Consider the following 25,055-nt stretch of genomic DNA (forward strand, 5'->3'; position numbering starts at 1 on the left):
TGATGTTGACTATTAAGATTTGTAAAAATTTCATATTTTCTTAAGACTAAACTTAAGACAAAAATAGTATAAAACACATGACTAAACTTAAATAATTAATTAGTATCTTATCATCCTTAATTAACAATGCTATTTTTATATTAGGGTCTTTTAATGCTATTTCTTTTTATAATAATTTTTTTTATTAAACTTTTAATACTATTTTTAAGAGTTCTTGTTTCTGAGGGTATGCCATTTGGTTAGTTAAAACTGATTGGCATCTAAAATTTAAATAGAACCCCCCTCTCAAAAAGCTCACATCCATCCTCAATCTATAATAGACTTGAGCTTTAGTACCTCACCAAAATTTGTAGAGGCACGGTAGCTCAATCCAAAAATTTCTCCCTCTCTCTTTTATAGTCCTTACCAAGTAATTAGGACTTATAAGTATATCTTTAGATTACTATCTCTAGGAGTGGGTAAAACCTGCACAAACCCGCACTACTTGACTCGTCCGCCCCGCCCCAGGAAAGCCAGATTTTAGGTTTAAAATTGCGGATCCTGGTACAAAATCGGACTATTCGTGCGGGGCGGGGCGGGTCATGGGTATAACATTTTTAAAATCTTGGGTACCCGCCTTGACCCGCAAGTCTAATACTAAAAGACCTAAAAAAAACCCTAAACAACCCACTCCTAAAAAACACCCTAAACTACCTCTACCTTGTCCTTGTGCCGCTCACCCCCTCAAGAGTCAATACCCAGACGATATACGATTTTCATTCACATCTCATGGTCTCACCTTTCAGTGCTTTCACCCGCGCATCTTCAGAGCTCTGAAACCTTCACTCTTGTGCCTTGCAGTTGCAGAATCAATTGAAGCCTTGGCGCTTGAGCTTCGCATCTATAGAGAGGTAAGCTATTTCTTAGCTATAAATAAGCAGCTACTTCTTTGCTATTGAGCAGTAATCCCTATTTATTTTAGATATTTGTTCAACGAGAACGAAAGAAAACCACAAAGAAGAGGTGGGTGTAGTAAAGGATTGAAGACCTTATGTTCGAGATCAACCGAATTAGCTTCTAGAGACTCGGCCTCTGTTCTCGTGAGCTAGGTTTAATTTAATAGATAAGGCTAAGTGTTAATAGATCAGTTCTGTCTCTGAGACCGCTGAGTAGTCGTAGATCACTCGAACCCGCCCCACCCAACCCGTTCAACCCACCCTGCCCAACCTGAGACTCGGTGGATACCACTCACTGTAGCCGGGCCACGAGTAGGGTTTTTACAACCAGGAATGTGCGGCCGGGTGCCAAAATGGCCAGTACCAGGCCCGCCTCGACCCATGCCCACCCCTAACTCTCTCTATGTTATAGTCTTTACCAAGTAATTAGGACTATAAGTATGTCTTTACCTACCTCTCTCAAATTATTAGGAGCAGTCATGTAATAGTCTTTATCTTTGAGATATGATACGTTTATAACTCATATAAAATTCTCATAACTTAAACAACTCTTTTTTAAAAAATCAAAAAAAAAAAAAAAAAATCATTGATATGTAAGACCTACATGTAGGAAAACAGATCTAATAGTTAGTTTGAAAAAAAAAAAATTGTTAGAATTGTATAAAAGTTGTAAACATATCATATCTCTTTATCATTAAGTAAGAGTCCTAGCCCTAGTTCGAGTGGGACTATAAGTCCTAATCTTAGTGGGACTATAAATCTTAATTCTAGTCTATGTAACGACTCAGGAAAAAGCACTAACCAGATCTGCGCTATCACCCCAAAAGGACTAGTCAATTTAGAATTTTCTTAGAATCTCTTATAAAGCTCAATTTCACTTAGTAACTAGGCAATGCGTGACTTAATACCCATGAGTATCTTTATAAACCACTCACTCTATATGAGCTATTCATCTCTTCCCAATATGGGACCGGGGTGTTACAATCTAAGTCAGGGTTGTAACCTCTATTTAAGTACAGTATTGGAATAAAATTAGACAAAGAATTATTCAGCAAATCAGCGCTTACGATATGAGGTCTAAGTTCTCTCTAAGAACCTACCCAAATTATCTCGTTACGAACTTAATATTTATGTTCGTAACAACTTGCTTCAGAGCCAATCATGGTTTCACCATCTTCCAATTCTGATTGGAGGCTTGATCGTTTCGAGGCAAAGTTTGATTCAGAGATGCGTGGGTTAAGAAGAAGTTAATTCCTGCCTTGAACTTACATTTGGATAAATTGATGCGTGAGCAACCAACAGTACCATCTCCACGCCTATCACAACCAAAAGCACCCAACTACCCACTCCACGCGTTGAAAATCCACCGCCAACACAAAAAAAAAAAAAATCACATAAATTCAACTTGTCACCACTTGAAATCAAAGCACCCAAAACCCACCTGATACAACCAGTACCCCTTGGCCCAATGGTAGCACCACTGTTTTTTTACCAAACCAACACCGATCTAGCCGGTTGCAAGGGAGTACAATGACCAGAGGCCACAACATTTGCATGTGTCGAATTTTTATCGGGCATAGAGGGTGACCCAAGCAAAGCTTGTTGCAAGGAGGGCGCTTGTTAAAAAAAGAAGATATCTAAATCACAAAACGGCCACCATGGAAGCATTTGAAATGCTTAGAACCCAAAGTTGTATCCATGCAAGTCACTCATTGCTTTTTGAAATTTGCCTTTGAGAACAATGACATTTTTAAGGGGGGAAGAATGTTACAATCCTCCTCTCACTTCCAAGCATAAGACTTAAGTCGTGCTCTCCTTCCTCAAGTCTGCGCAGAACCCCCACACCATCCTTGACATATGTTGTGCTATGAATGGTCCCTATCGATTACCACATCCTCAACCTCCATAGCAACGTTTGGCCGTTGACACGAGTTTTTGTATGTTGGGGATTTTGAAGCTGGGTATCGGCGACATGCAGAAGTTGGAGTGGGAGCAGCTAGATGCAAAGATATGATGATTGTATGAGAGAGAGAGAGAGAGAGAGTGAAGTGAAGATTGAAGAAGGAGAAGAGCGGCGCAAGGGGAGGCTGAAGCCTGTGAAAAGAAGAGAAAAAATAAAGAGAAAGTCTAGAAGATAAGAGGTGTGCGGCGCTAGGGTTCAAAGTGAAGTGAAGCTATGATGAAAGGAATAGTCTAGAAAAAATGATAAAATGAAGAGGCACGCTCAATTAGGGGGTTTTTTTAATTTTTTTCCTTTTTTTTTTTTTAAAATGCGGGGCGTTGCAGGTCCCTGGGGTTTTTAAACACCCTAACCCGCAACTCGCCCCGCACGGATATACCATTTTGGACCCATACCTGCAAAAAAATCAACTAAAAAATTCAAATTTTTGGGGCGGGGCGAGGGATGTAGGTGGATGGGTTTTTGCCCACCCCTAAAGAGAATTAATAATATGATGTATGGATGTAGAGTGCCTTTTAAAAGACATTAGTTTTTTTATTTCTCAGAAAAAAGTTATATGTTAACTTAAAATTTGGAAAAGCGAATATTCGTAATAATCTTAAGCTACGGCTTTAATGGCCTAACAACTCTAGCCGCCATATCAGTTTGTCATCAGACTCAAAAAAATATAAATTAATGTTGTCAATTCTTCGTATAAACATAAAATTAATAGTAAATTAACTAAAAACATTTGAAACTTTAAAGTATTTAATTGCTACACGAAACGATTCTTGGATTAACTTTTAAGCCAGCAAATTTGTAAATTGTAACTTCATGGTAATCAACCATCCATATTACACGGCACAAAAGCCAAATGCAAACATATATATATATATATATATATATATATATATATATATAATGCAAATATTTCATACAATTAAATTTGTTGACGGCCACATGCAAGACAAGAAAACGATCATTGGAGTGGCACCCGTTGAAAACTCTCTCTATGAATGCTTGACTGTCTTAACCATAGGAGGCTTTTCGCCGGCCACTGGTCAATGCCACTCCGATGGTCATTTTCTTGTCTTACGGGCAGGGCTAGCTGAAGCCTTAGGCGGATTAGGCGGCCGGCTAAAACCCCCAATTTAATAAGACCCCTAATTAAAAAATATTACTAAATAATTATTTCTAAAAAAAATTAAAAAGTAAGGCCTTAATTACCATCATAAGGCCCTAAATTATGGTAAAAATAAAATTAAGAAAGGCATTAATATAATCCAGGCCCCAATTACGAAATATTAATGGAGATTTATTTTCAAAACTAAACAAAATAAATTGAAGGCCTTTTCAAAATAGAATGAGATATGAAAAGTCTCTAAATTAAAGGCCTTAGGGTCCGTTTGGGTTTGCGATTTCAAAAAGTGCAATTTAAAATAACGATTTTAAAATGTGCGATTTGAAAAAAGTGATTTTTTAAAAACGCAGTTAAGCGTTTGGCAAAATCGCAGTTTAGCCTTTAAAATCGCGAATTTACCTTTAAAATTCTGCGTTTTCAAAAAAGCACCATCTTATCTGCGATTTGAAAAAGCAGATTTTCTGTGTTTTCAAATCGCAATTTTTAAAAACGCAGTTCCCAAACGATCTATGTTCTGCGATTTGGTTTAAAATCGCACTTATTATCTACGAAATCGCAATCCCAAACGCACCCTTAAGTAATTACCAATGTTCAAAAAATTAAGTCCAACATTCAAAAAATAAGACTTAATTAAGTCTAATGTTCAAGAATCAAAATAGAATGAAAATAAAAATGCTTAAAAGATGAAAGGTCTCGAAGTTTCCATTACAAATCATACTCTTTATAAGTTTCCATTTTTTTACCTCAATTTCCCTATTCAAGTCAATCTTATTCAAATTTGAATTTTCCTCTTCTTCTCCATTTTCAATATTCCCCAATAACTTACTACTCAAGTCCTTAAAATCATTTCATATGATTAATGAAAAAAAAAAAAGAAAAAAAAAGGTTAGTTACCAAAAACTCAATCAATCAATTGCATTAATTTTTTTTTATTCGAGTTTAGGAAATATCTTACATTAATTTGCTTTTCCGTGTGCAGGTTAAAAGTGTTAGATAATCCAATCTAAAACACGATATCTATTATGATATTGATGGCTTAGATTTATTTTCAGAACTAAAAGTTTTAACATAAGTTTTACAAAAAGAAGAAAGTGATCCAATTTACACATTAAATTATATAAAAATACTTGATTCTTTTCCTAATGCAAGTATCGCTTATAGAATTGTATTGACAATATATGTTACAGTTGCTTCGGCAAAAAGAAGTTTTTCATAATTAAAATTAGAGTAATGATTTATTACCATTTTTTTATACAACTTTTCACCACTTTGATTATGTGGCAAGGTGGTTTTCCATCTTATTTTATTTTTAAAACTCAAAAAGTAGTAGGAGACCACTTTGCCACATAAGCAAGGTGGTGAAAAATTGTATAAAAATGTCTCAATGAATAATTAATCTTAAAATTAATAAAATTATACCTAAAATCAACAATGTTATAACTTATAAGAAATATTAAATAGATTAGCCATATTATCGATCGAAAAGGAAATGTTAAATATATATATATATATATATATATATTATAAAAAGGTTTTATAAATAGTAACAATATCCTTTATTCCACAAGAGGCGCAAAAACCTGAACAGTCTCCTACCAACCAAGAGACAGGCAAGTAAAGCAAAGCTAATGGCAACCTAACAAGTATCCACAACAAAAATATATAACGTAAAATAAACACAGAGCTCAGAGAGGGAGAGAGAGAGAGAGAGCGAGATCACCTACCCCTCCCCTCCCCTCTCTCACTGTTCGTTCTAGGTTTTCCTCTCACAGTCCCCTTTCTCTCGTTCTCACGGCCTCGACTTTCGGCCTCGCCAACCAATAATTCAATCTATCGCATACTCATTTCTTCAAACTTTCTTCCATTTTCAGCTCCCATTGGTTCATTCCGTCCAACCAATTCTCTTTCTCACAAAAAAAGGAAAAAGAAAAGGGATTTGTGGATACCCCATCTGTTAAAAACCGAATCTCTCTCTCCCAAATGATCTGGATTCGCTTAGAACCTTGAAAACAGTGGCTTTGGCTGTTCACTGAAACCCCAACGAAGATAGCATATTTGCAAGATTCTGATCAATGGGTAGGAGAGGCATGCAACTGTTCGATGATAAAAGAGATGGGTTTTTCTCGGTTTGTGATTTGGGCTCTCAGTGGAGCCTACAAGAAGGGTCATTTCACCCCGGAGGCTTATTCGCCAGCGTTGGTCAGGTCGGAATGGGTGCTTTCACGCCGAATCCTCCGGATTCCCGAGACAATGGCGGCGTGAAGGTACCGTACGCGGATTTGTGCGCCAAGTACATGTCCTCCCTGGAGGGGTTTCGGATAGTCGGGGTGCGGGAAGGGGAGGAGGGGGTTGTGACGAAGAAGAAGAATGGTGGTCTTAAGTTGAAGATTACGGTCTCAAATCCTTCGCTTAGGAGGTTGATAAGCGGCGCGGTAGCCGGGGCGGTATCTCGGACCGCAGTGGCGCCGTTGGAGACGATAAGGACGCATTTGATGGTTGGGAGTAGTGGGCATTCTACTACCGAGGTGTTCCACAATATCATGAACACCGACGGATGGAAGGGGTTGTTTAGGGGCAATTTGGTTAATGTAATTCGGGTTGCACCTAGCAAGGCGATAGAGGTACTAAAATGGATATCTAATTTAGTGCCTTTTTTTTTTTGGTTTATTATGAAGATTTTTTTGTGCTTAATTGATTGCTTGGTTTGCTTTTACTGTGTTTTTAACTCGGTTTACTTGGTTTGATTTAGATAAGGATTCTGTTGTTGGTTGGCTACGTTGCTTGTAGATTCTGCAACTATATGTTCTTTTTTGTTTATGCCATGCAACCATAAACTTTAGGAACAAGTGGGGCATAAATGCTTACAGTAGCTTTTTTAACTTTCTAAACTTTAGTTTGTTTCCTTCATGTCATCAGTTTTCTTTTATATGACTCAGAGCATGAGAGTAAGACAATTGGATTGTGGTTGCGTTGCTCACTGTTTTTTTTGTTGTGGTTGCTTATTGACTTATTGCTAGATATGGATCCTGTTTTGGTGATTTCAGATGCCTTTTTTATGAGATAATTTAAGGATGTTTAAGTTCAGCTGGAAGTATACATTTGCATCCGTGGTAGCTTTTTGGCAAAAGGTTTGTGAAATGAAAATGGAGAGGCCATCATCTTTAGCATTTACCTATGCCTTGAAAATCGAAGATTTGTTAAAATTGGCTCTTTATCCGTGAAAGCTGCATCTAGTAAAACGTTGGAAGTACGCGTTAACAAGCATTCAAGAGAAACAATTTTGAGAAAAGAAAAAAAACAATTTTGAGAAGTGAATTTATTGAGTGGACCACACTGCAACTGTAATAGTTTTTAGTAAAAAATAAATTAAAAGTTAAAGGACCATATTTGGTGTCTTTTACTGACCTATCTCCAGAGTTTCTCCTTTACAATTATAAGAATATTTTAAATAAACGACGTAAACCATTTTTCAGGACAGCAGACAAGAAAAGGAGCTCTAATGATCAATTTCTAGAAGTTTTTTGAACTCAAACCTAGGTATGTTGAACTTAAAGATATGCAAAAAGTTTCAGTTTTATTACAGGCATTTTGTGTAAGATTTGGAATAAAGTTTTGCAGCAGATGGGCTGGAAATTGCCCATGAGTAATGATGCTATATTATAGTAAGTTGATAATTTAAAAGAATTCTGCTTGAACTGAGATAGGCATTGTAGAGAAGAAAATTTGCTTTCATGGATGAAGCAACTGGATTTTGGTACCTGATTCTGCCCCTCTTTAAAAATGTTTGTTAAAGTAAAATATGATTTTTTATTTATTTATTTTTTTTATTTGAACACACCCATCTAGAAAAAGAAAAAAAAATTGCAGATTTATCTTCATCTCATGTAGCATCACTTGCAAGAAGTATGAAATGATTTTTAGTTCAATTTGGGCTGATCCCAAGTGTTATGTGCTTGACACTGTTTAAAAATTACAGTCATTGCTCAACTCCCCATTTCTTAAAGCAATCGATTATCTATGACAGGGTAGCTTGCTATTGCTCAATGACATCTCTGGCTCACTTGTGCTTTCATTTGGCTTAACACGTTTTTGCGTTAAGCGTTTTTGTTGTAGACTCTCAATGTCCATTTCATGTTTGTCACATTATTCACATTTCTACCTGCAAAAAAAAAAAAACCATCTTTAGGTTCCCACTTTTTACCAGAAGATGTAGTAGTAACATCTGTTCAAAAGGTGTTTTTATGTGTATGTTTGCATTTTAGTAGTTATGATCGTTTCAAACTTGATATGTCATTAGTTTACCTTATCCAGAACAGGTGATGTATATAATATCACTGGTTATAGTTGCAAATCTTTTTTCTTGTTCAAATTTTATTATCATCCTTGCTTTTGAAGCTACTTTATGTTGACATCTAATTTGGCTTTATGTTTGACATTAAAAGGTCATTGTTGCTTTGAAGGTTGCCTTGTTTCCTCTGTCAGCTCCTGTGGCATGCGTATCTTTGACAATTTTAAATAAATGTACAAAATTAGGACTCAAGAGGACTTTGATTGAGTTTCCACATAGGTATAAGGTGGTAGTTTGGAAGGCTTGATTTCATTTTCTGAAAATTGGGATACCGACTTGTTTCTGGACACGATATCACTTATTATGAAACTGATGATATCTCAAGTGGCTCCATTGGCAATTAATATTTTTCTATGGCATTGGGATAATTACAAACCCAGGCCCTAATCAACTTTTGTGGTCAGCATAAACATTCATCTCACCTGCCTTAACGCTGTCCCCATAGCCTTGACTAAACCCTGACTTCAACATTACCAATACTGGAGAAGTAATTCTTAATGTCAATCTTATTATCTAACTCTCTTTACTGTAGAAATTATCATCTATGTCATTTTGAATATCCAACTCTCCTAAGAACAAGCTTGAGTCCCTCAGTGAAAATTGTTACTTTCCTCTTGTATAATAAACATTTTTGTAGAACTTTTGTTACTGGGAAAAGAAGACGAAAAAAGTAATCAGAGAAAGTCACATGGTGTTTATGTGAGGGTAGAAAGTATGGACAGTTGCAGTTGCACACTAACATGTGATCTGTTCTCCACTTTTAGAAGCATTAATTATATCTTGCATAATCGAGACTAAGATATTTCATCACTGAAGAGATGGCCCCTGACTTCCAATGTCATAACAAAAGCAATTGGTTACATTGAGTTTGCTACATAGGATTTGACTAGCTTCTTCAATTCTTTTATCATTACATATAGTTTTTCTTTTATTAAGCCTGTTGAACCTGGTTGTGTTCCCTATTTCTTCTGAGTCTGAATTGGATGTGTCCAGAGAATAATTTTGCATGCACTTGGACACAGAGAAAGAGAGGTGTTTCATATATTTGTGTAGTGAACATCAATTGTAAATACTACATCCTCTAGTGGTACTTTGTATTGTCCTTCAAATAGGAAAGAAAATTAAGCTTTAAAACTCACCTCTATACATCAAGGCTATCTAATAAACATTTGACTTTGTAACTAATTTTTTGTGCTATTCTCTCTACCAGCTATTTGCTTACGATACAGTCAACAAGCAATTGTCACACAAACTTGGGGAACAGCCCAAACTCCCAATTCCTGCCTCGTTAGTTGCCGGGGCCTGTGCTGGAGTCAGCTCAACTTTGTGCACATATCCACTTGAGTTACTCAAGACCCGACTAACTGTAGAGGTACGCTTAGATTGAAACCAGAAATCATATTTTTATCTCCTGCATAAATGCTGTAGTTAATTTAATGGTGGTCTGTTTTTTAGAGAGGCGTTTACAATGGTCTATTTGATGCATTTTTAAAAATACTGAGAGAAGAGGGGCCTTCAGAACTCTACAGAGGCCTTACCCCTAGTCTTATTGGGGTAATTCCATATGCTGCAACCAACTACTTTGCCTATGACACATTAAGGAAAGCCTACCGTAAGATTTTCAAGCAAGAGAAGATCGGCAACATTGAAACCCTTTTGATTGGGTCGGCAGCCGGAGCTATTTCAAGTAGTGCGACTTTCCCGCTTGAGGTGGCTCGCAAGCACATGCAGGTGGGGGCTCTGAGTGGAAGGCGGATATACAAGAATGTGCTTCATGCACTTGCAAGCATATATGAACAAGAAGGGATCCTAGGTTTGTATAGAGGGCTGGGCCCTAGCTGCATGAAGTTGGTCCCTGCCGCCGGGATTTCTTTCATGTGCTATGAAGCATGCAAGAGGATACTGGTAGAGGATGATGAGGAAGCATAAGATAGGTTTTTTGGAAGTAACAAAAATTCACATACTGCGTCTCTTGGAGAAAAGAGGGGGAAGTGAGACTCCTTTTTCATGGGCACCAGGTTAACTTAATTTTGTTTTGTTTTTGTTATTTTTTTTTTTTTTTCACTCCGCGACTGGATTTTTTTTATTTTTGTGGCTCAGTTCAAGGAGGTTTGTGAGGTTTTATATCTGATGTTTTTGGAAAATAAGAAATTCCAGTTTAGTGCCATCAATTTTCACCTTGGAGACCACTTTCTTCCTCGTGCCAGAACGTATCTTACTTGGTGCATTTCCTGCTTTAGCTGAAGGAATTTAGCATTTAGCAACCCTTTCATAGAAGTTAGGCAAGCATGTGCTTTTAGACCATTTGCTTTTATGCTTGGACAGTTGGACGTACGTCATTTTGTCGTTATGGGTATTTGGATTTCAAGCTATTTACAGCAAATGTGAGTCCTTGCAGAATTGACCTGTCCGAAGTTCATTCAGACAGGTTGAAAATATCCAATCGCTTTCCTCAGCTTTTTAAATAGATAAAGGTTGGAGATTGTTTAGTACTGGCAGCTGAGCGTCAAGAGATGGCCACTGACACGGGACTATTTGACATCAATAATTAAGGTTAAATTAAGTAGAGCACAATGACATGGTTCGAGGTCGTCACCAAAGCTGACGCTAGCCAACGAAGCCAGGCCTTCCGTCAGATCAATACCAAGATAAAAATGACCACTCTGGATCGACAGACTGGGAGATCAACATAGTTGGACGCTCAACTAAGAGAAGGGCCCTAACATCCACACATCAGGGAAGAAGCAGAGCTAACAATTTAACTTTTTTGAAACAAATTTGAATTTTGATTAGCAAAGCAAGGATATGGTTTACAAAAATACCTAGAAGAAATATGATGACAGCTGGTTAATTGAACAAAGCCAATCTAAGAAACACTATCATAGATGTCCAGGATAATAATAACAATTGAAAAAAAAAAAAACTGTAACAGCAAGTAGACCAAGCTAATTGCAGAGAACATGTCACTTTAGTTCTGCTCTTCATATTCTGCGGCTTCCTCTAGAGCAGCAGCCATCAACTCGTCAAACTTCTCTGACTTCCCCAGCATTATTTCAATCTAACAAGACCACATGAAATCAGCCTCAAATGTAAAATTGCAGGAGAAACTATTTCATAAACGAATAATATGCAATTTGGTTACAAATGTGCTAAACCCCAACCCCACCCCACCTCCAGACAGAGATAGCTGCTGGTTTGACTGGCAGTCATCACTTTATGGTTAGGCAGATCCAACTATGAATGAGTATCAGACAGGGAATGCCAACCATGAAGTCATTGATACCGAAATAGTTGACCAAATCATTCATATCATTGCTTGGAATGTGACTAAATTATCACCAACCCCAGGAGAGTCGATGGTCAACTGAATAAGGGACTGAACCTCCATTCTCAAATATTTATAAGCGCCTGATTCACATATATAACAAGCTCTTTTTTAAAAGGTAAAATCGGGACTCACTCCTATAGAACCAGAACCTTATAATTGGGAATTTATCAAAAGTACAGCCATCTCATATTTGAGTTGGAGTACCACATCATCAAGAAGTGTACATATAAGAAGAAACTCTGCACATAACGCTTACTCCACTTCCATTAGAAAGGATTAGCCATTTGTCTGGACAATCTGAAAGATCTTATGGGCTGGAAATAAAGATATTGATGACCATGCAACTGACTTATCAGTAATGATGGTTCACCAATCAATAAACTATCAAGTCCAAAATTAAAATGTTATCAACATACCAATTGGAGTATGATCACTTTTTCATTAATTAAGCCAAAGTTTAGGTTATGAATTAAAAAAATTACAAAATCGACAATGTTTTCAATGTAGGTTATAATAGTGAAACATCATATAGCAAGGCTCTATCTAGATACACTAAAATAATTTGTGACATATCAAACACAATCTACCTTTGCTTTTTGAATGGGTCGACCCCCTGCATCCTCCCTCATGTCAACAGTGGAAGTCATGATCTCTGTATAAATAGTATTTCACCATAGTAATTTAAGGTTTCAGTATGTGATGGAAAGAAAAAGGGGTTTTGAGAAAGGAGCAAGAATCTCTGCGCTTCTAATGAACTGAGTTACAATTACTTGTCAAAAAAAAAGAAAAAAAAGAAAAAAGAAAGGAGCAAGAATCTCACTCTTCTCAACAGCCAGTCCATTGTTCTTCAAAATCTCAGCAATGGTAACCACCGTGGCAATAGCTTCAGATATAATATAAAAGTCAATCAGAAATACGAGAAAACTTTTCAACGATATGAGTTCTAATTACACAAGACTCTGCACAATACATACAGACAGCACAAGAAACCCATTCTGTTCTTTTGCAAGGAAGATAATCCGTGCTTCAGATGAACATCTTAAAGATGAATTATCTAGTATTTCAAAAACTACGTGACCTTAATGCAAGAATATATCAGATATTCAAAGTAAAACAGAACATAGTATATATGAAAATCAAATTCCTAACTTGCAATACACAAACTCAATGACCCATCACCAAACTCCTGTGATCAGCAAGAGTGGAATTCTTAAATACTAAATGCAAGAAAGAGACAGTCAAACATATTCTTCCACCAAGTTTGATATCAAGAATAAAAAGAAAAACAGTAATGTTCATATCGTTATGCTGTAACTACATAATATACAGCGAAAGAAGCAGGAGGTTAACAAAATATACCCATTCCCAGAGCAGACAGTTCCACCTCATTGTGCTGCTGCATGTACCTCTGCATAGAAAATTAACAGTTATGAAATCATTGAAAGAAACAACGGCAATACACAAGTACAAGGAAAAACATACTACTAGATGAGTCATGCATGAACACATGAACAAACAGACACATTATTTATTCATACGAGATGTAACTTGGGTATTTCTCTTATTTTGAAAAAAAAAAAAAACCTGCCAGTATAATATCAACTAGTCCTGCAATTAGTTAAGCGCATCTTTAACATTTAATGGTCCCTAGCTAATAAAAAAGGTTCTATTTGCTCTACTTTCGCTGCTAACAGAATGAAAACCTCCTCCAAATAAAACCCAACACAACTGTGGCCTCATGGGGCCGTGTCAACTTTCCCAAACCCAGAAAAACAAGGATTTTTTTATCTTCGTGTACTAGTTTGTGCTTCACATAGACCTCAGTAATGCCAGTCAACAAAGAGCATGTCAAAACTATAAACCCTAAACCGAACGAGGAACAATAGAGAAAGAGCCTCATAAAGCAGAACCCTGTATTCAAGCTAATATTGCCCCTCTTTTCTAAATTTTTCTCAGCAATCAAACGCGGGCAATATGACAACCCTAGCGAGAGAGAGCCCAGTTATTAAAAGAAGACTACGGAAAAAAATTAAAGCAATTTAATTAAAAGATCCATGAATCAAACTACCCAGTTTAGTACAGAACCCAAAAAAAAAAAAAAGTAAAAAAATCTGTGTTCTTCCCTTGAGTTTTCTCAACAACCAAACGGAAGCGAACGGTAAAAACCCAAAACGAAAATGACAAAGAAAAAGGAACCCAGTAGAGGGAAACAACAGAAAGAAAAGAAAAAGATAAAAAAAAACCTTGGCGAGATTGACGTAAAAGAAGAGGGGCTTTTTGGTGTTTGAGACTTGGATGCGGTTCCTCTTGTTGGACGAAGAGTCCGTGATGTCAATATTCTTCACTGCCTCTGTGATGCCCTCCATTTTTCACTTTCTAGAAAGAGAAAGCCCCAACCCTAATCCCCAATTATCTCTCTCTCTCTCTCTCTCTCTCTCTCGACTCTATAGAGGATTTAAAGCTGCGAAAAACCCTTGTGAATGACAGGAGTCGAGGGTTTTTGATAGGGGTTCCGGATTCGTTTGGTGTTGGCTTAAGGATTACGACACCGTTTGTGTTCTGGGTCTAGTAGTTTGGGTCTTCAATTAACCCAAGTGGAAAAAAGGTTTAAGATTAAAGAAAAGCCCATGAACAAAAAATGAAAAATAAAAACTACAATAAAGGTTTCAAGTATTTTTACAAATTACAAGACTTAAAAAATATCTATTTTGTATTTTATCTTTGATCAATAAGGCCTATATTTTATATTTTCTTTACAAACATATTCATTTACCATAAAATATATTTACCCAAATTGAAATCATTAACGAATTAAAGAGATAAAACACAGCATAATAGACTATTAAAAAACTTTTTACACCTTTTCTTATAAGAATATTTTGAGAAAACAACTATTTATTTAGCATTGTTAAATTTAAAAGCCAACTTATTACTTTAAAAAATAATAAAAAATAAAGAGATAATTGTATGACTTCTCCCAACAGAAGAGAGGTGTGTCCACGTGCAGGGGTAAAGCCAGAATTTGGGATCTGGAGGCAAAACTAAACAAATAAAAAATTTAGGAATAAAATTTTAATTTTTAAATTTTTTCTAGCGAAAACATGGGGGCCCAAGGCCCCCGAGCCCGAAGGTAGCTCTGCCCCTCTCCGTGTGGCCACCCCCCTTTCCTCCTGTAAGGGTGATTACAGGGCAACCCCTTCTCTTTTGGGGGGGCCCATTCGGCCTCTATAATATTTATTTTTATTTATTTTTTATAAATAAGAAATCAGTCTTAAAGAATATGTGGCTTCTCATAAGTATAGAAATTTGTGTCATTCTCAAAGTACACTTGTCTATGCTTTGTTTCTTTAAAAACATAAAACACTTTTCAAAATTTCACCAAACAAATATCTTTTGCGGATCCTACAGTAATCAAAACAAATAGTGGTTCGGCTTTGGTATTCAAGTATGAATATGAATGTCAGCACTCCAAGAACCTGCTCTACATAAACAGCAAAGTTCTGATTGCATAAAATAAAAAAATAATAATAAGATGATATAAAGTAATTCCTGCCAACCAATCTCTTTACTCTGATCCAAGATGAATAATTCACAATTTAATTGTTATTCCACCATCATACCACAACAATAAAATTTCTCAAAGAATAACAAACATGTTTCTTTCAAAGTACTGTAACTTGTAAGCACTTGCATAGATAGTTTCTATACGCTCGAGTCTTGACAAAAATCGTGTCACAACACTGCACAACAATAACGTAAGACAAGTTCGAGGCACCTATCTTAGAAGGGACCAACACAGTTACACAAACACTTCTGGAGAGACGAGCAAAAAGCATCCAAAAGGGTTCTCCCAGTTTTCATCCACCCAACTCCCTTTCATACATAAACAAAGTTCATAACTTAGATACTGCAGACCAACCATTTCTCTTGTTTTGGGGAGAGGGGGCAGAGATCCGGCACGTGACTTTGATACCTTGATTTCTTGTTATATACAGAGCAAGCTTCAATAAGAGAGATGGCATATACCACAACAGAATGATCTTGAAATGAACTAACAATTAATGCCACATTGACCGTTTGCCGCAGCCTTTGCAGTGGCGGAGGTGAACGGGTCGATCCGCACCCATAATAAGGAGAAAATGGAAGCAAGGAGTATGGACCAGACAATGACAATTGTTGGGGTACGATTTTGCCGACCCAACAAACCCTTCAGGAAAGGATACAGATGGGCAATGACCCATATGGCAAAGAACAGCTTACCAAAGAGGGGACCCCAAGACTGGTATCCACTGTTAATGGCATATGAAACACCAGCCACAATGCCGACCAAGTTCACAATTAGGACCGTGGTTGGAGGGATGAGAAGTGATGTCCATTTGAACACATAAAGCTCTGTAAAATCCCCATCTTCATCAGATGCCTTTGAAGTCACAGTGAAGTTGGTGTCAATACCAGCAAGCACTTTCAAGAGCCCTTGGAATACTGCAAAGAGATGGGCCGATGTACCACCAATAACCCAGAATTGCTCATTCCTCCACCAGTCCTCAATACTGACCCCACTCCACCTAAGCTCAAGAATTCCAGTAGTAGCAATGGAGACAAAGAGGAGAATAAACCACATGCTAGCAAAATTACTTATCTGCATAAAATTGGCAACAGACTTGTTGGCGGCTAGTTGTTTTATCACAAGAAAAACAAATAGGTGAATTACTAAATCACCCTTGAACAGTGATATGAAAAGAGCGCTCCTTGCTTTAAAAGAACAGAACAGGTACAAAAAAAAATGAATACCAAGAACTTTGTTAACAAAAAAGGGATGAATATAAAAGAGATTTTGTTTTAGGGAAAAAAAGTGATAGGGTTAATTTTTATTACAGACTAATATATTCACATACACAAAGTAGAAAGGACATCAGAGGCATGTTTAAGAAAACTTCAAGGTAGAACAAGGAGGTTTTTGTGCAAGCAATGCAATTATGGTGCATTCCACATACAGAATGAGGGGTCCATGTCAAACACTTACGTAACTATGTTTTTCCATTGCACATCAGCCAAAATTTGGCTTCCAAGTAGTCCCCCACCAAATCAAGGCATGAAGAATACGGGAGAACAAATAAATGCAATTCAAGTATGGTTGAGAGATCTATCTGATAAAAGGTAAATAAGCAGAACCATCACTCACCTCAGGAATGATGAATTTTCCCGTGAGAAGGCAAAAGGCAGGAAGCATACAGTAAGCAAGCAGTGGGATTGAGGTAAGAGGGTACACAATAGTATTTATGTATGCCAGTCTCTCCAAAAGCTTCATTCTCCCATTGTAGCCATACCACAAGGGGCAATGCCTACTCAGCAAAATCTCAATTGATCCCAAGGCCCATCGAAGAACCTGGTTCAACCGATCGGAAAGATTGATTGGAGCAGAACCTTTAAATGCCGGGCGGGGAGGCATGCAATAGATTGAGATCCAACCACGAGCATGCATCTTAAACCCAGTTAAAATATCTTCTGTGACAGAACCATAAATCCAACCAATCTGGAGGTAAAAAGAAAAGGCTTAATTAATTACTGCACAAAATCATCAAATTAATATCTCACTGACGGTCCTATATTGCTATGCTAACTGACCTCTTTTCCCCATTCACTCTTGTCTTCATATCCACAGCTGATAACATGGATTGCTTCCTTTAAAAGAGTCGCAGGGTTGGTTGTTGGGGGAATGCCTCCTTGTTCCATGAAGGTGGCTGCAATAAAAACCGGAGACTGACCAAAACGCTTCTCTAAGCTCTTCTGAGACATAAGAAGCGATCTCTCATCATCATATCCTGCAGAACAAACGAAGGGAGTTAACTTTACAAGCATGGGTGCACCAAAACATCATTTGGTTTTACAATGATTCTTACTCAAATTTGGGAAAACAGATTCTAAAGAAAACCAACCTTCAACACCCTCCTCAATGTCTTCCATATTGAAAATGGGAATGGTGGATTCAGTTCTTTGCATTGCCCTCTTCTTGTCTATGTACTTCTTGTTGCCACCCTTTCCCTTCTTTCTTGAACCACAACAACTCTTGACAATAATGTTTGGTTCCATGTCTTCCTCAGTTAAAACTGGATCATACCCATATAGAGCTTGCCTGTTGAAACAGCAACCAGTTCCCACATAGACAGGACCCTGGATGCCATCCAGCCCTTTCAAGTTGATCTGCAAAATGCAGCGAACACAAGATCGTACTTAATAAAGCCCAAACACAACAAGCTATAACGTGGAGAAATATTTTGCGGTGTAATATCCGGTGGAACCTACATCAAAGAAGACAATATTGCGGTTAGCATATCGATCATGCAAGTCAATGCCATCAAAACGCTGTGGAAACTGTACATAACAGGTCTTTTTTCCAAGAGCAGGATCCATCATGAAACACATGGCTTCTTTAAGAGCTTTGCTATTATTAAAGTAGTGATCACAGTCGACATTCAGAAGATATGCACCATTGGTTAGGACAGCAGAAACTCGGATCTGCAAATCATAAGATATAATTAAGTCAGAAAACAAGCAACCAATCACATCACTGCCATACCACGGTACTAGGTGGTGTTGTGTCTTTCTACTGGAGGAGAAAGGGTATTCTCCTACAAATCACTGACTGCACCACCTAGAATGGTGGACAATGGTAACTATTATGGTTGTCAATGACTAAGATAACCCTAGAATTAAAATAATAGGCCTTCAGTAGACAAACCAATGCATTCATTGCTCCGGCTTTCTTGTGATGCTGGAAGCCAGGTCGCTTCTCACGAGAAACATAAACAAGTCGAGGTAGCTCATTTCCATCTGTATCAAGCCCCCCACTGTGGCCTAAGAACACCTGTTCTTCCACTCAATAGAAAATATATATCAGTATAAGAATATAAAGAAAAGCAGTCAAAATCCTAAAAGCACTTGGAAAAATAATAATACCTGAATCATTCCAGGATGGTCCCTAGAATTATTTCCAGGCCATGGAGTGCCATCCTGCATTGTCCAACCTTCTTCTGGCATCTTCTGCGCTTTGGCAACAAGGGCATTGATCCGTACCTTGAATTCTTCATATTCTCTCTGTCAAACAAAAAGGTTAGGTACATAAAAATAAATAAATAAATAATTGAAATACCATAATCTTCTTGTACCACCTATATACAAAGGTTCAGAATACTTACACAAGGCAAAATGCAATTTTCTTGTACAGTATTCAAAGACCTTAATATAATATCTGTTGTGTGGCCTACTCAAATTGTGCTCCGTAATACACATAGATGGAGTAAATAAGGTCCAACTTAAAAGAAAAGAAAAATAAAAAACTATTTTCATTGTCAGAAATGCTCGCGTCAATAGTTTTAATATGACTTCCTTCATTGCAGACATTTCCAATAAAACTGTTGAGTCCTTATCACCATCTTTTAAACACTTCAAAATTTGACAGAAATTTCAATAAATCGAAATTTAAAAACCAATAAGTTGAAGTCTATATTGAGGTAAAAATTTAAAATCTTGTCTCCATCTGCAAAATACCCAACATCTTTCTTTCTTTTCTTTTTTTTTTCTTTGTTTCTTTTTGGTTTATTCATGCCAAAGAGAATAAATTATGCTGACATAAAAAGGCGTAATCTTGTGTCAACCTAGAAACCAGAGTATTATCAGGAGAAAAGTACTCATAATTTTATTATTATTATTATTATTATTATAAGTAATCGACAAATATCATTAAAAGCATGATTTAATTATACAAATTTTTTATGTTAATACCTTTCAAATTTGTCTGAACACAACTGTTATAATGGTTAAAATAGACAACACAACATTTAAAGCATACTAGCTTTTATAATATTTTCTCACAGATCCCAAGAAAAAAAAATGAAAATTAATTTAAAAACATTAGCTTCATTACAGTAACAGTAAATTTTATCATTGATGAATGAGACAAGAGTACACAGCTTCAAAAACTCCACAGCACAACAATTTCCCAACCATGCACCAGATTATATGAAGAAAAGAACAAAGTAATTATCAACAAAGTTTCACAAACATAATAAACATATTAATCCACCATGGCAACATTCACTCACCTTCATTGCCCGGCGCTCTTTCACAAATGAAGGTTGTATTTTGTCCTTCAAGTAATCAATTTTCTGGGCAAAGTAAAACTCAGGGGCCCTAGGCTCGATGTTGTGCTTCTTGCAGAAGGGCACCCACTTCCTTGCAAACTCGGCAGTTTCAGAAAGGGATTCAAAGGTCAACATTGCCGACCCATCATCAGATACATAGCAAGAAACCTTGTCAACTGGGTAATCCACAGCAAGTATGGACAAAACAGTGTTTGCTGTTACAAGAGGAGGCTCTTTAAGGGGATCCACTGTACTAACGAAAACGTCTACTGGAGCCAGCTGCGATGGTTCTCCTTCTCTATCAAATCTGCAAAGTATAATAGTGATTAACAAAAAAACCAAACTACTTCCTCATTTTCAAAACCCACAACAAAATATACACCATCACAAATAGAATGAAGTTAACTAACCTCAATCCAAGCCTGTCAAGATAGGTCTCACGGTTGATGGGAGACCATTTTGGGAACTGATCCAGAAGCCAGGATAAAGCAAACCAGATCTCACAAATAATTGATGTTAGCCACAATGGGTATGCATCTTTCACGGGGTGAGTTACACGGTATTGCAAGAAAAAGCCCAAAATAATAAGCCGCAATATGATAACGACACGATAAGGCGTCAGGTGCGAAGAAGAAATAGGAACCACACGACTCAAAGGTTGCCGAGCATCATCAGCCCTGTGACAAGAAGAAGAAAGCGCACAAAAAATTATTAATCCACTGCATTGGAAAAGACCATTCCATTGTCAATCTATAGAATCAAAAGGAACAAATCCATGCTTCGACATAAGGTCAAATGACTTGGCGCACATTTAAAAATTAAAAATAAAAATTAAATTAAAAATTAAAAAAAAGAAAAGAAAAGTCAGAATATCAAAAATATGAACTCATTGATGGAGACAAAAATTGAGGGATGCATGCTATCATAAAACAATGATAACAAATATCCTTACAAGATAAAAAAATAAAAAATAAAAAAGATGCCATTAATTAATATGTGGCATAAAAAATCACCAACAGTAGTCAGAACCATTCATCAGGGAATTAATAACAATAAATAAAGCTGTCATAACTCGTAACCTCCAAAAGTGCAAGGTGAATAAAGTTTTTATACGGAATGCTCACATCTGGAGTTCTTCTCCATTGGAACCAGTGCCTTCCATGTCCCCCTTCCCTTCAGCGTATCTACTGGTCATCTGCATCATATTTTTCTCCTGTTTGAGTTTCCAACCTTCAACCCTTTCCTTCCAGTCAACATTTCCAAGTCCATAAGAATTCAGGTCCTTTGATGGGTCCACAATTCTCACTTGAACTGTTAAAAAATTAGATGAAAAGATTAATTGATACTTGGTAAAGTCCAAACAAGCGATACAAAAGCTAGATTGGGGATTTCTAAGTGAACAAACTCGAGTTAGTTGACTACCTGGCTGCTTTGGATCAATATACGGAAGGGAGTGAACATGCTTTTCTGAAGGGCCCAAGGGACCTGATGTGGTTCGCACAGATTGGTTATCAGATATAGCAGATGGAATTTCACCAGACACCTGAAAATTATTTCCATATTATTAAAGAGAAGTCGCAAAACTAAATCACCAGCATGATCATTTGCCAAAATCAAGCATATAAGACATGATCGTTTTAATTGTCATTTCAAACTTGGTAAGAACAATTGCTGCAAGTGACATAAAACAAGCGACGTGAAATTTCTGAAAGAATACAATGATATTCATCAACCGAACCTCAGGTTACAAATCTAGAAATATTATGCAACAATGATGTGAATGTAAAAACAAGTCAGGGATTGCTTTAATTGCCTACCGGTTGCCCATTGGTGAGAAGGGGAATCGGTTGTTGAGCTTCGTGTCTAGAGGAAGAAGAGAGTTCAGCATCTTCCCCCTGCCACTGACGTCTTGCCTTGCTATTTCCTTGGGTGTAATTGAACTCATTCTCTAGATCATCAACATCATCCTCTTCATCATCTCCATCCACTCGAGGACTCCCTAAAATACATAGACCACATTAACTTCATTCCCAAACTTACAACTGCAATTTAACAATGGACTTGGGGCAAGCTAACCTTTGTGCCTCTTATATCTAGTCTTGCACTGGGGACAAGCCTGGTTCCCATCTTTCCGCTCGTACTCATAACAAGGCCGACATACAGGGAACGCACACTCATTGCAAGCAACAAAGACATCACCACTAGCTGTAAGTCCAACAGTATCACCACAGATCTGACATATTTGGCCATTCAAATGCTTTAAGGGCTTAGGCTGCATTTTAAAAAGGCAATGTAAGAATCAGAGTTAAAGAAAAAGAAATTCTTATGACTAAATAATTACATAAATCTATCACAGAACAACATTCAAGAAAACCACGTGAGCCAAGAAGAAGAAGAAGAAGATAGAGACAAAACTCAGACCCAACAGTCTTTTATAGTGGGTAAGGGCAGATCTCATCTACACTAAGCAAAAATAGTTAAATATTCCGGTGACTGAACTATCCAGATCTCAGCTTGAATGCTCAAAAATAAAAAGCACCATTAGTTTTCTTTAAACAACCCGGTAGTCTTACTATCAAATACAAAATTGAGCAATTAATAGGAAGGGCAAATTTCATCCAGAGAATTCAGCTCATCAAAAATCACAAATTAAGAACAGACAATTTTCTTATCTAACAGAAATCAAATAAACCATTCAAGCGAACAACCAAAAATGAAAAATAAACAATAATTTCAACAAGATAAGAACTGCAACAAGTTCAAATTTAGAGAGACCCACATGCCAAATCCCCAAAACTGACTCAAATAGGCCCTGCCTGTCATCTATTTCCAAAGAAACGGTATGAACTTTGAGCTCACACTCACTCCCACACAGCCAACAATCGGATCCAAGCACCAGAATGCAACAAAGGAAAAACATGAAATGATTGCCATACTGAAAACCAAAGATAATTCAAACATCTCGAAGCATGACCACCACCCACTTCCCCGATTCACGTAAAACCCAAAATCTGGGGCTGAAAGACTCACATTTTACGCTACCCACCACTGAGATCCACACACCACAGTGCAAAGACAGAAACAAAATAAACAATTAAATAGATTAGACAAAAACAAAACTCTTTTTTGGACTCAAATCCGAACAGGGTACGTCGAGAACACTAACCCCACTATCGGAATCGTGGCGAATCCGGACCAGCTCGTTCCGCTTATGCGACCCAGCCACCAGGCCTGCATTTGCTTCCATGTTGTTTCCTCAATTCCGCTGTTTCCCCAAGTCAACGTTTGTAGCTTTCAGATATCAGAACAGATCTGCGGTGCCCCCGATCCAAGCGTTCTGAGAGGCCAAAGAAGAGATTGGCGCAAAGGCTGTGAACTCTTCGCCCATTCAATACGCCACCATCTCTCTCTTTCCGTGTACTCTACACTCCCAGCTAAGCTATCTGAAGGACTAAAAAGCCTGTCTTTATTGTCTTTTTTCTTTTTTTTAATGATGTTTTGTTTTCTACCGGCTCGACCGGTTGCTTGTACCTAACCCCAGCTCGGCTCCGTCGGCAATTTCTGAAACAGCACGGGCTTATATTTAATAAATTAAAACCATCCTTATTTATTTATTTATTTTTCTTCTTCTTCTCTGTTCTTTTTTTTTTGTTTTTATCACCGACCAATAACTAGAATTAAATTCCCAATAGGCATCCTGGCTTGGCTTTCTTTTGGATGAATTTAGATCCCCTTCAACTCTTTGTTTGATGTGCATAGGATCGAAGGAGATTGTGAGAGATCCCGATCTTTCTGTTCGAGCAAGGGAACATTAAAACTGAATTCTCTTTAATTTATTTGAACCGGAGAAGAGTCGGTAATATACATTTGAGATGCATTTTAGTCATTTAACCTTTTTTAAACAAAAATATCCCTCAAATGCAAGGAACCGATTCATCTCCAGTTCATTTATCAGAATTATCGGTTGTGTGGATTAATCGTGTCAAAACTCAAAACACTTACCACTAACTATGATGGGATCCAAAATATCACAAACTTCTTCCCTTCTTCCTATCTATAAGATTCTTTTTTTTTAAGATTAATAAATTAAATAAAATATTCTTTTTCAATAAGGGGGTTGTTAGGAAATAATTTCACAATAAAGTATATATGTATCAATAGTATATAATTTTGGGAGTTGTTAAAGAAAAGTATAATATTTATTAATGTCAACACATTTTTAATACTTGCTTTAAAAAATTAAAATAATATTTGAATGTATATATTTGGGTGTATGCATTAGTATTTTGCACGGTAAAACGCATTATTGATTTTAAAAATAGCTTACTTAAGCTACCACTAAAAAGACATCTACAATATCTCTCATTTCTTCTCTCTTAAAAGGATTTTTACTCTCTGAATAATATTTCTATGAGACGTGTTATACATTTTTCTCTGTGAGAAAATGAATCATTAACATCATTAACAATTGTTTTTAGTAAAAATTGACCTTTAATTTCTTTCCAAACTTGAGAAAAATTTGAAAATATTTTAGTTTAGTTTTGTTCATGCATTGTATGAAATCGGCTTAATTACTTCTGGTAAAAAAAATCACTAGAAATCCTCAATTTAAATAATAATAATAATAATAATAATAACAGCAGTGAGGATTGCTTCCAATTTGAAAAAAAAAAAAAAAAAAAAAAAAAAAAAAAAAAAAAAAAAAAACCTGTGTTTTTCTCCAACATTGCAATATTCATTGTTAATTTTTTTAACATAAGATTTCCATTAATTTTTTCACTGAATGTAAGCCAAACTCGCATGAAATAATTAACAACAAATTAACTATGGGCTTCATTTTATATTGAAAGCGAATTTATTGTAAATTGTAATTCAATATACACCATCTGACAAATTTGGTGAATGCAAATATTTTCTTAAATAAAATAATTTTATTAATGTGCCTTAACACTTTTCACTAACATGAATTTTTGGTCTAATTAACTTAACCATCGGATAATAGTATAAGAGACATAATCAAATGAAGTACTAAAAGAAGAATACATTGAAAGTTTGAAACTATATGCTTTGATAGTTTGGTCAGGTGGGTTCCATAAGTGCTTTATTGCAATCACCTGCCCAAATTCTCTCAAATTCGGGCAGAGAATTTGAGGAAATCTTTATCCCAATTTTTGTGACATTGTTTGAACGAGATTGTGTCAGTTGCGTTTAATACGCATCACT

The 25,055-nt window shown here is 36.6% G+C and overlaps 3 protein-coding genes across 3 annotated transcripts; 1 reads left to right on the plus strand and 2 right to left on the minus strand.

The window, feature by feature from the left end:
- Positions 1-5,612: 5,612 nt before the first annotated feature.
- LOC133870418 (adenine nucleotide transporter BT1, chloroplastic/mitochondrial) lies at positions 5,613-10,530 on the plus strand. The gene is made up of 3 exons (XM_062307540.1): positions 5,613-6,636; positions 9,574-9,735; positions 9,819-10,530. Exons 1-3 carry the CDS (start codon positions 6,088-6,090, stop codon positions 10,290-10,292), a joined length of 1,185 nt encoding a protein of 394 aa, XP_062163524.1. The 5' UTR covers positions 5,613-6,087; the 3' UTR covers positions 10,293-10,530.
- Positions 10,531-11,230: 700 nt separating this feature from the next.
- LOC133870419 (uncharacterized protein At2g34160-like) lies at positions 11,231-14,211 on the minus strand. The gene is made up of 5 exons (XM_062307541.1): positions 13,935-14,211; positions 13,051-13,099; positions 12,512-12,574; positions 12,279-12,343; positions 11,231-11,421 (listed from the first exon to the last, which is right to left on the minus strand). Exons 1-5 carry the CDS (start codon positions 14,055-14,057, stop codon positions 11,332-11,334), a joined length of 390 nt encoding a protein of 129 aa, XP_062163525.1. The 5' UTR covers positions 14,058-14,211; the 3' UTR covers positions 11,231-11,331.
- A 1,018-nt stretch (positions 14,212-15,229) lies between these two features.
- LOC133871296 (cellulose synthase A catalytic subunit 1 [UDP-forming]) lies at positions 15,230-23,273 on the minus strand. The gene is made up of 14 exons (XM_062308707.1): positions 22,999-23,273; positions 21,909-22,104; positions 21,650-21,831; positions 21,255-21,375; positions 20,957-21,143; positions 20,243-20,509; positions 19,794-20,139; positions 18,649-18,786; positions 18,431-18,556; positions 17,995-18,207; positions 17,628-17,892; positions 17,317-17,513; positions 16,874-17,224; positions 15,230-16,330 (listed from the first exon to the last, which is right to left on the minus strand). Exons 1-14 carry the CDS (start codon positions 23,077-23,079, stop codon positions 15,743-15,745), a joined length of 3,258 nt encoding a protein of 1,085 aa, XP_062164691.1. The 5' UTR covers positions 23,080-23,273; the 3' UTR covers positions 15,230-15,742.
- Between the last annotated feature and the right edge of the window lie 1,782 nt (positions 23,274-25,055).

The sequence above is a fragment of the Alnus glutinosa genome, chromosome 6, assembly GCF_958979055.1.
Source record: "Alnus glutinosa chromosome 6, dhAlnGlut1.1, whole genome shotgun sequence".
Classification (NCBI taxonomy): Eukaryota; Viridiplantae; Streptophyta; class Magnoliopsida; order Fagales; family Betulaceae; genus Alnus; species Alnus glutinosa.

Bases quoted from the DNA above. Each gene is read 5' to 3' on its own strand.
- LOC133870418 (XM_062307540.1), top strand. From the start codon at position 6,088: ATGGGTAGGAGAGGCATGCAACTGTTCGATGATAAAAGAGATGGGTTT. The intron at 6,637-9,573 runs GTACTAAAATGG...TCTCTCTACCAG, and splicing joins CACCTAGCAAGGCGATAGAG to CTATTTGCTTACGATACAGT. The intron at 9,736-9,818 runs GTACGCTTAGAT...TCTGTTTTTTAG, and splicing joins AGACCCGACTAACTGTAGAG to AGAGGCGTTTACAATGGTCT.
- LOC133870419 (XM_062307541.1), bottom strand. From the start codon at position 14,057: ATGGAGGGCATCACAGAGGCAGTGAAGAATATTGACATCACGGACTCT. The intron at 12,575-13,050 runs GTATATTTTGTT...TTATATCTGAAG, and splicing joins ACTGTCTGCTCTGGGAATGG to CTATTGCCACGGTGGTTACC. The intron at 12,344-12,511 runs GTGAGATTCTTG...CTATTTATACAG, and splicing joins TGGACTGGCTGTTGAGAAGA to AGATCATGACTTCCACTGTT.
- LOC133871296 (XM_062308707.1), bottom strand. From the start codon at position 23,079: ATGGAAGCAAATGCAGGCCTGGTGGCTGGGTCGCATAAGCGGAACGAG. The intron at 18,557-18,648 runs GTATTATTATTT...GTGGAAGAACAG, and splicing joins ACCATCCTGGAATGATTCAG to GTGTTCTTAGGCCACAGTGG. The intron at 16,331-16,873 runs GTGAGTGATGGT...AATTTTATGCAG, and splicing joins GAAAATTCATCATTCCTGAG to ATAAGTAATTTTGCTAGCAT.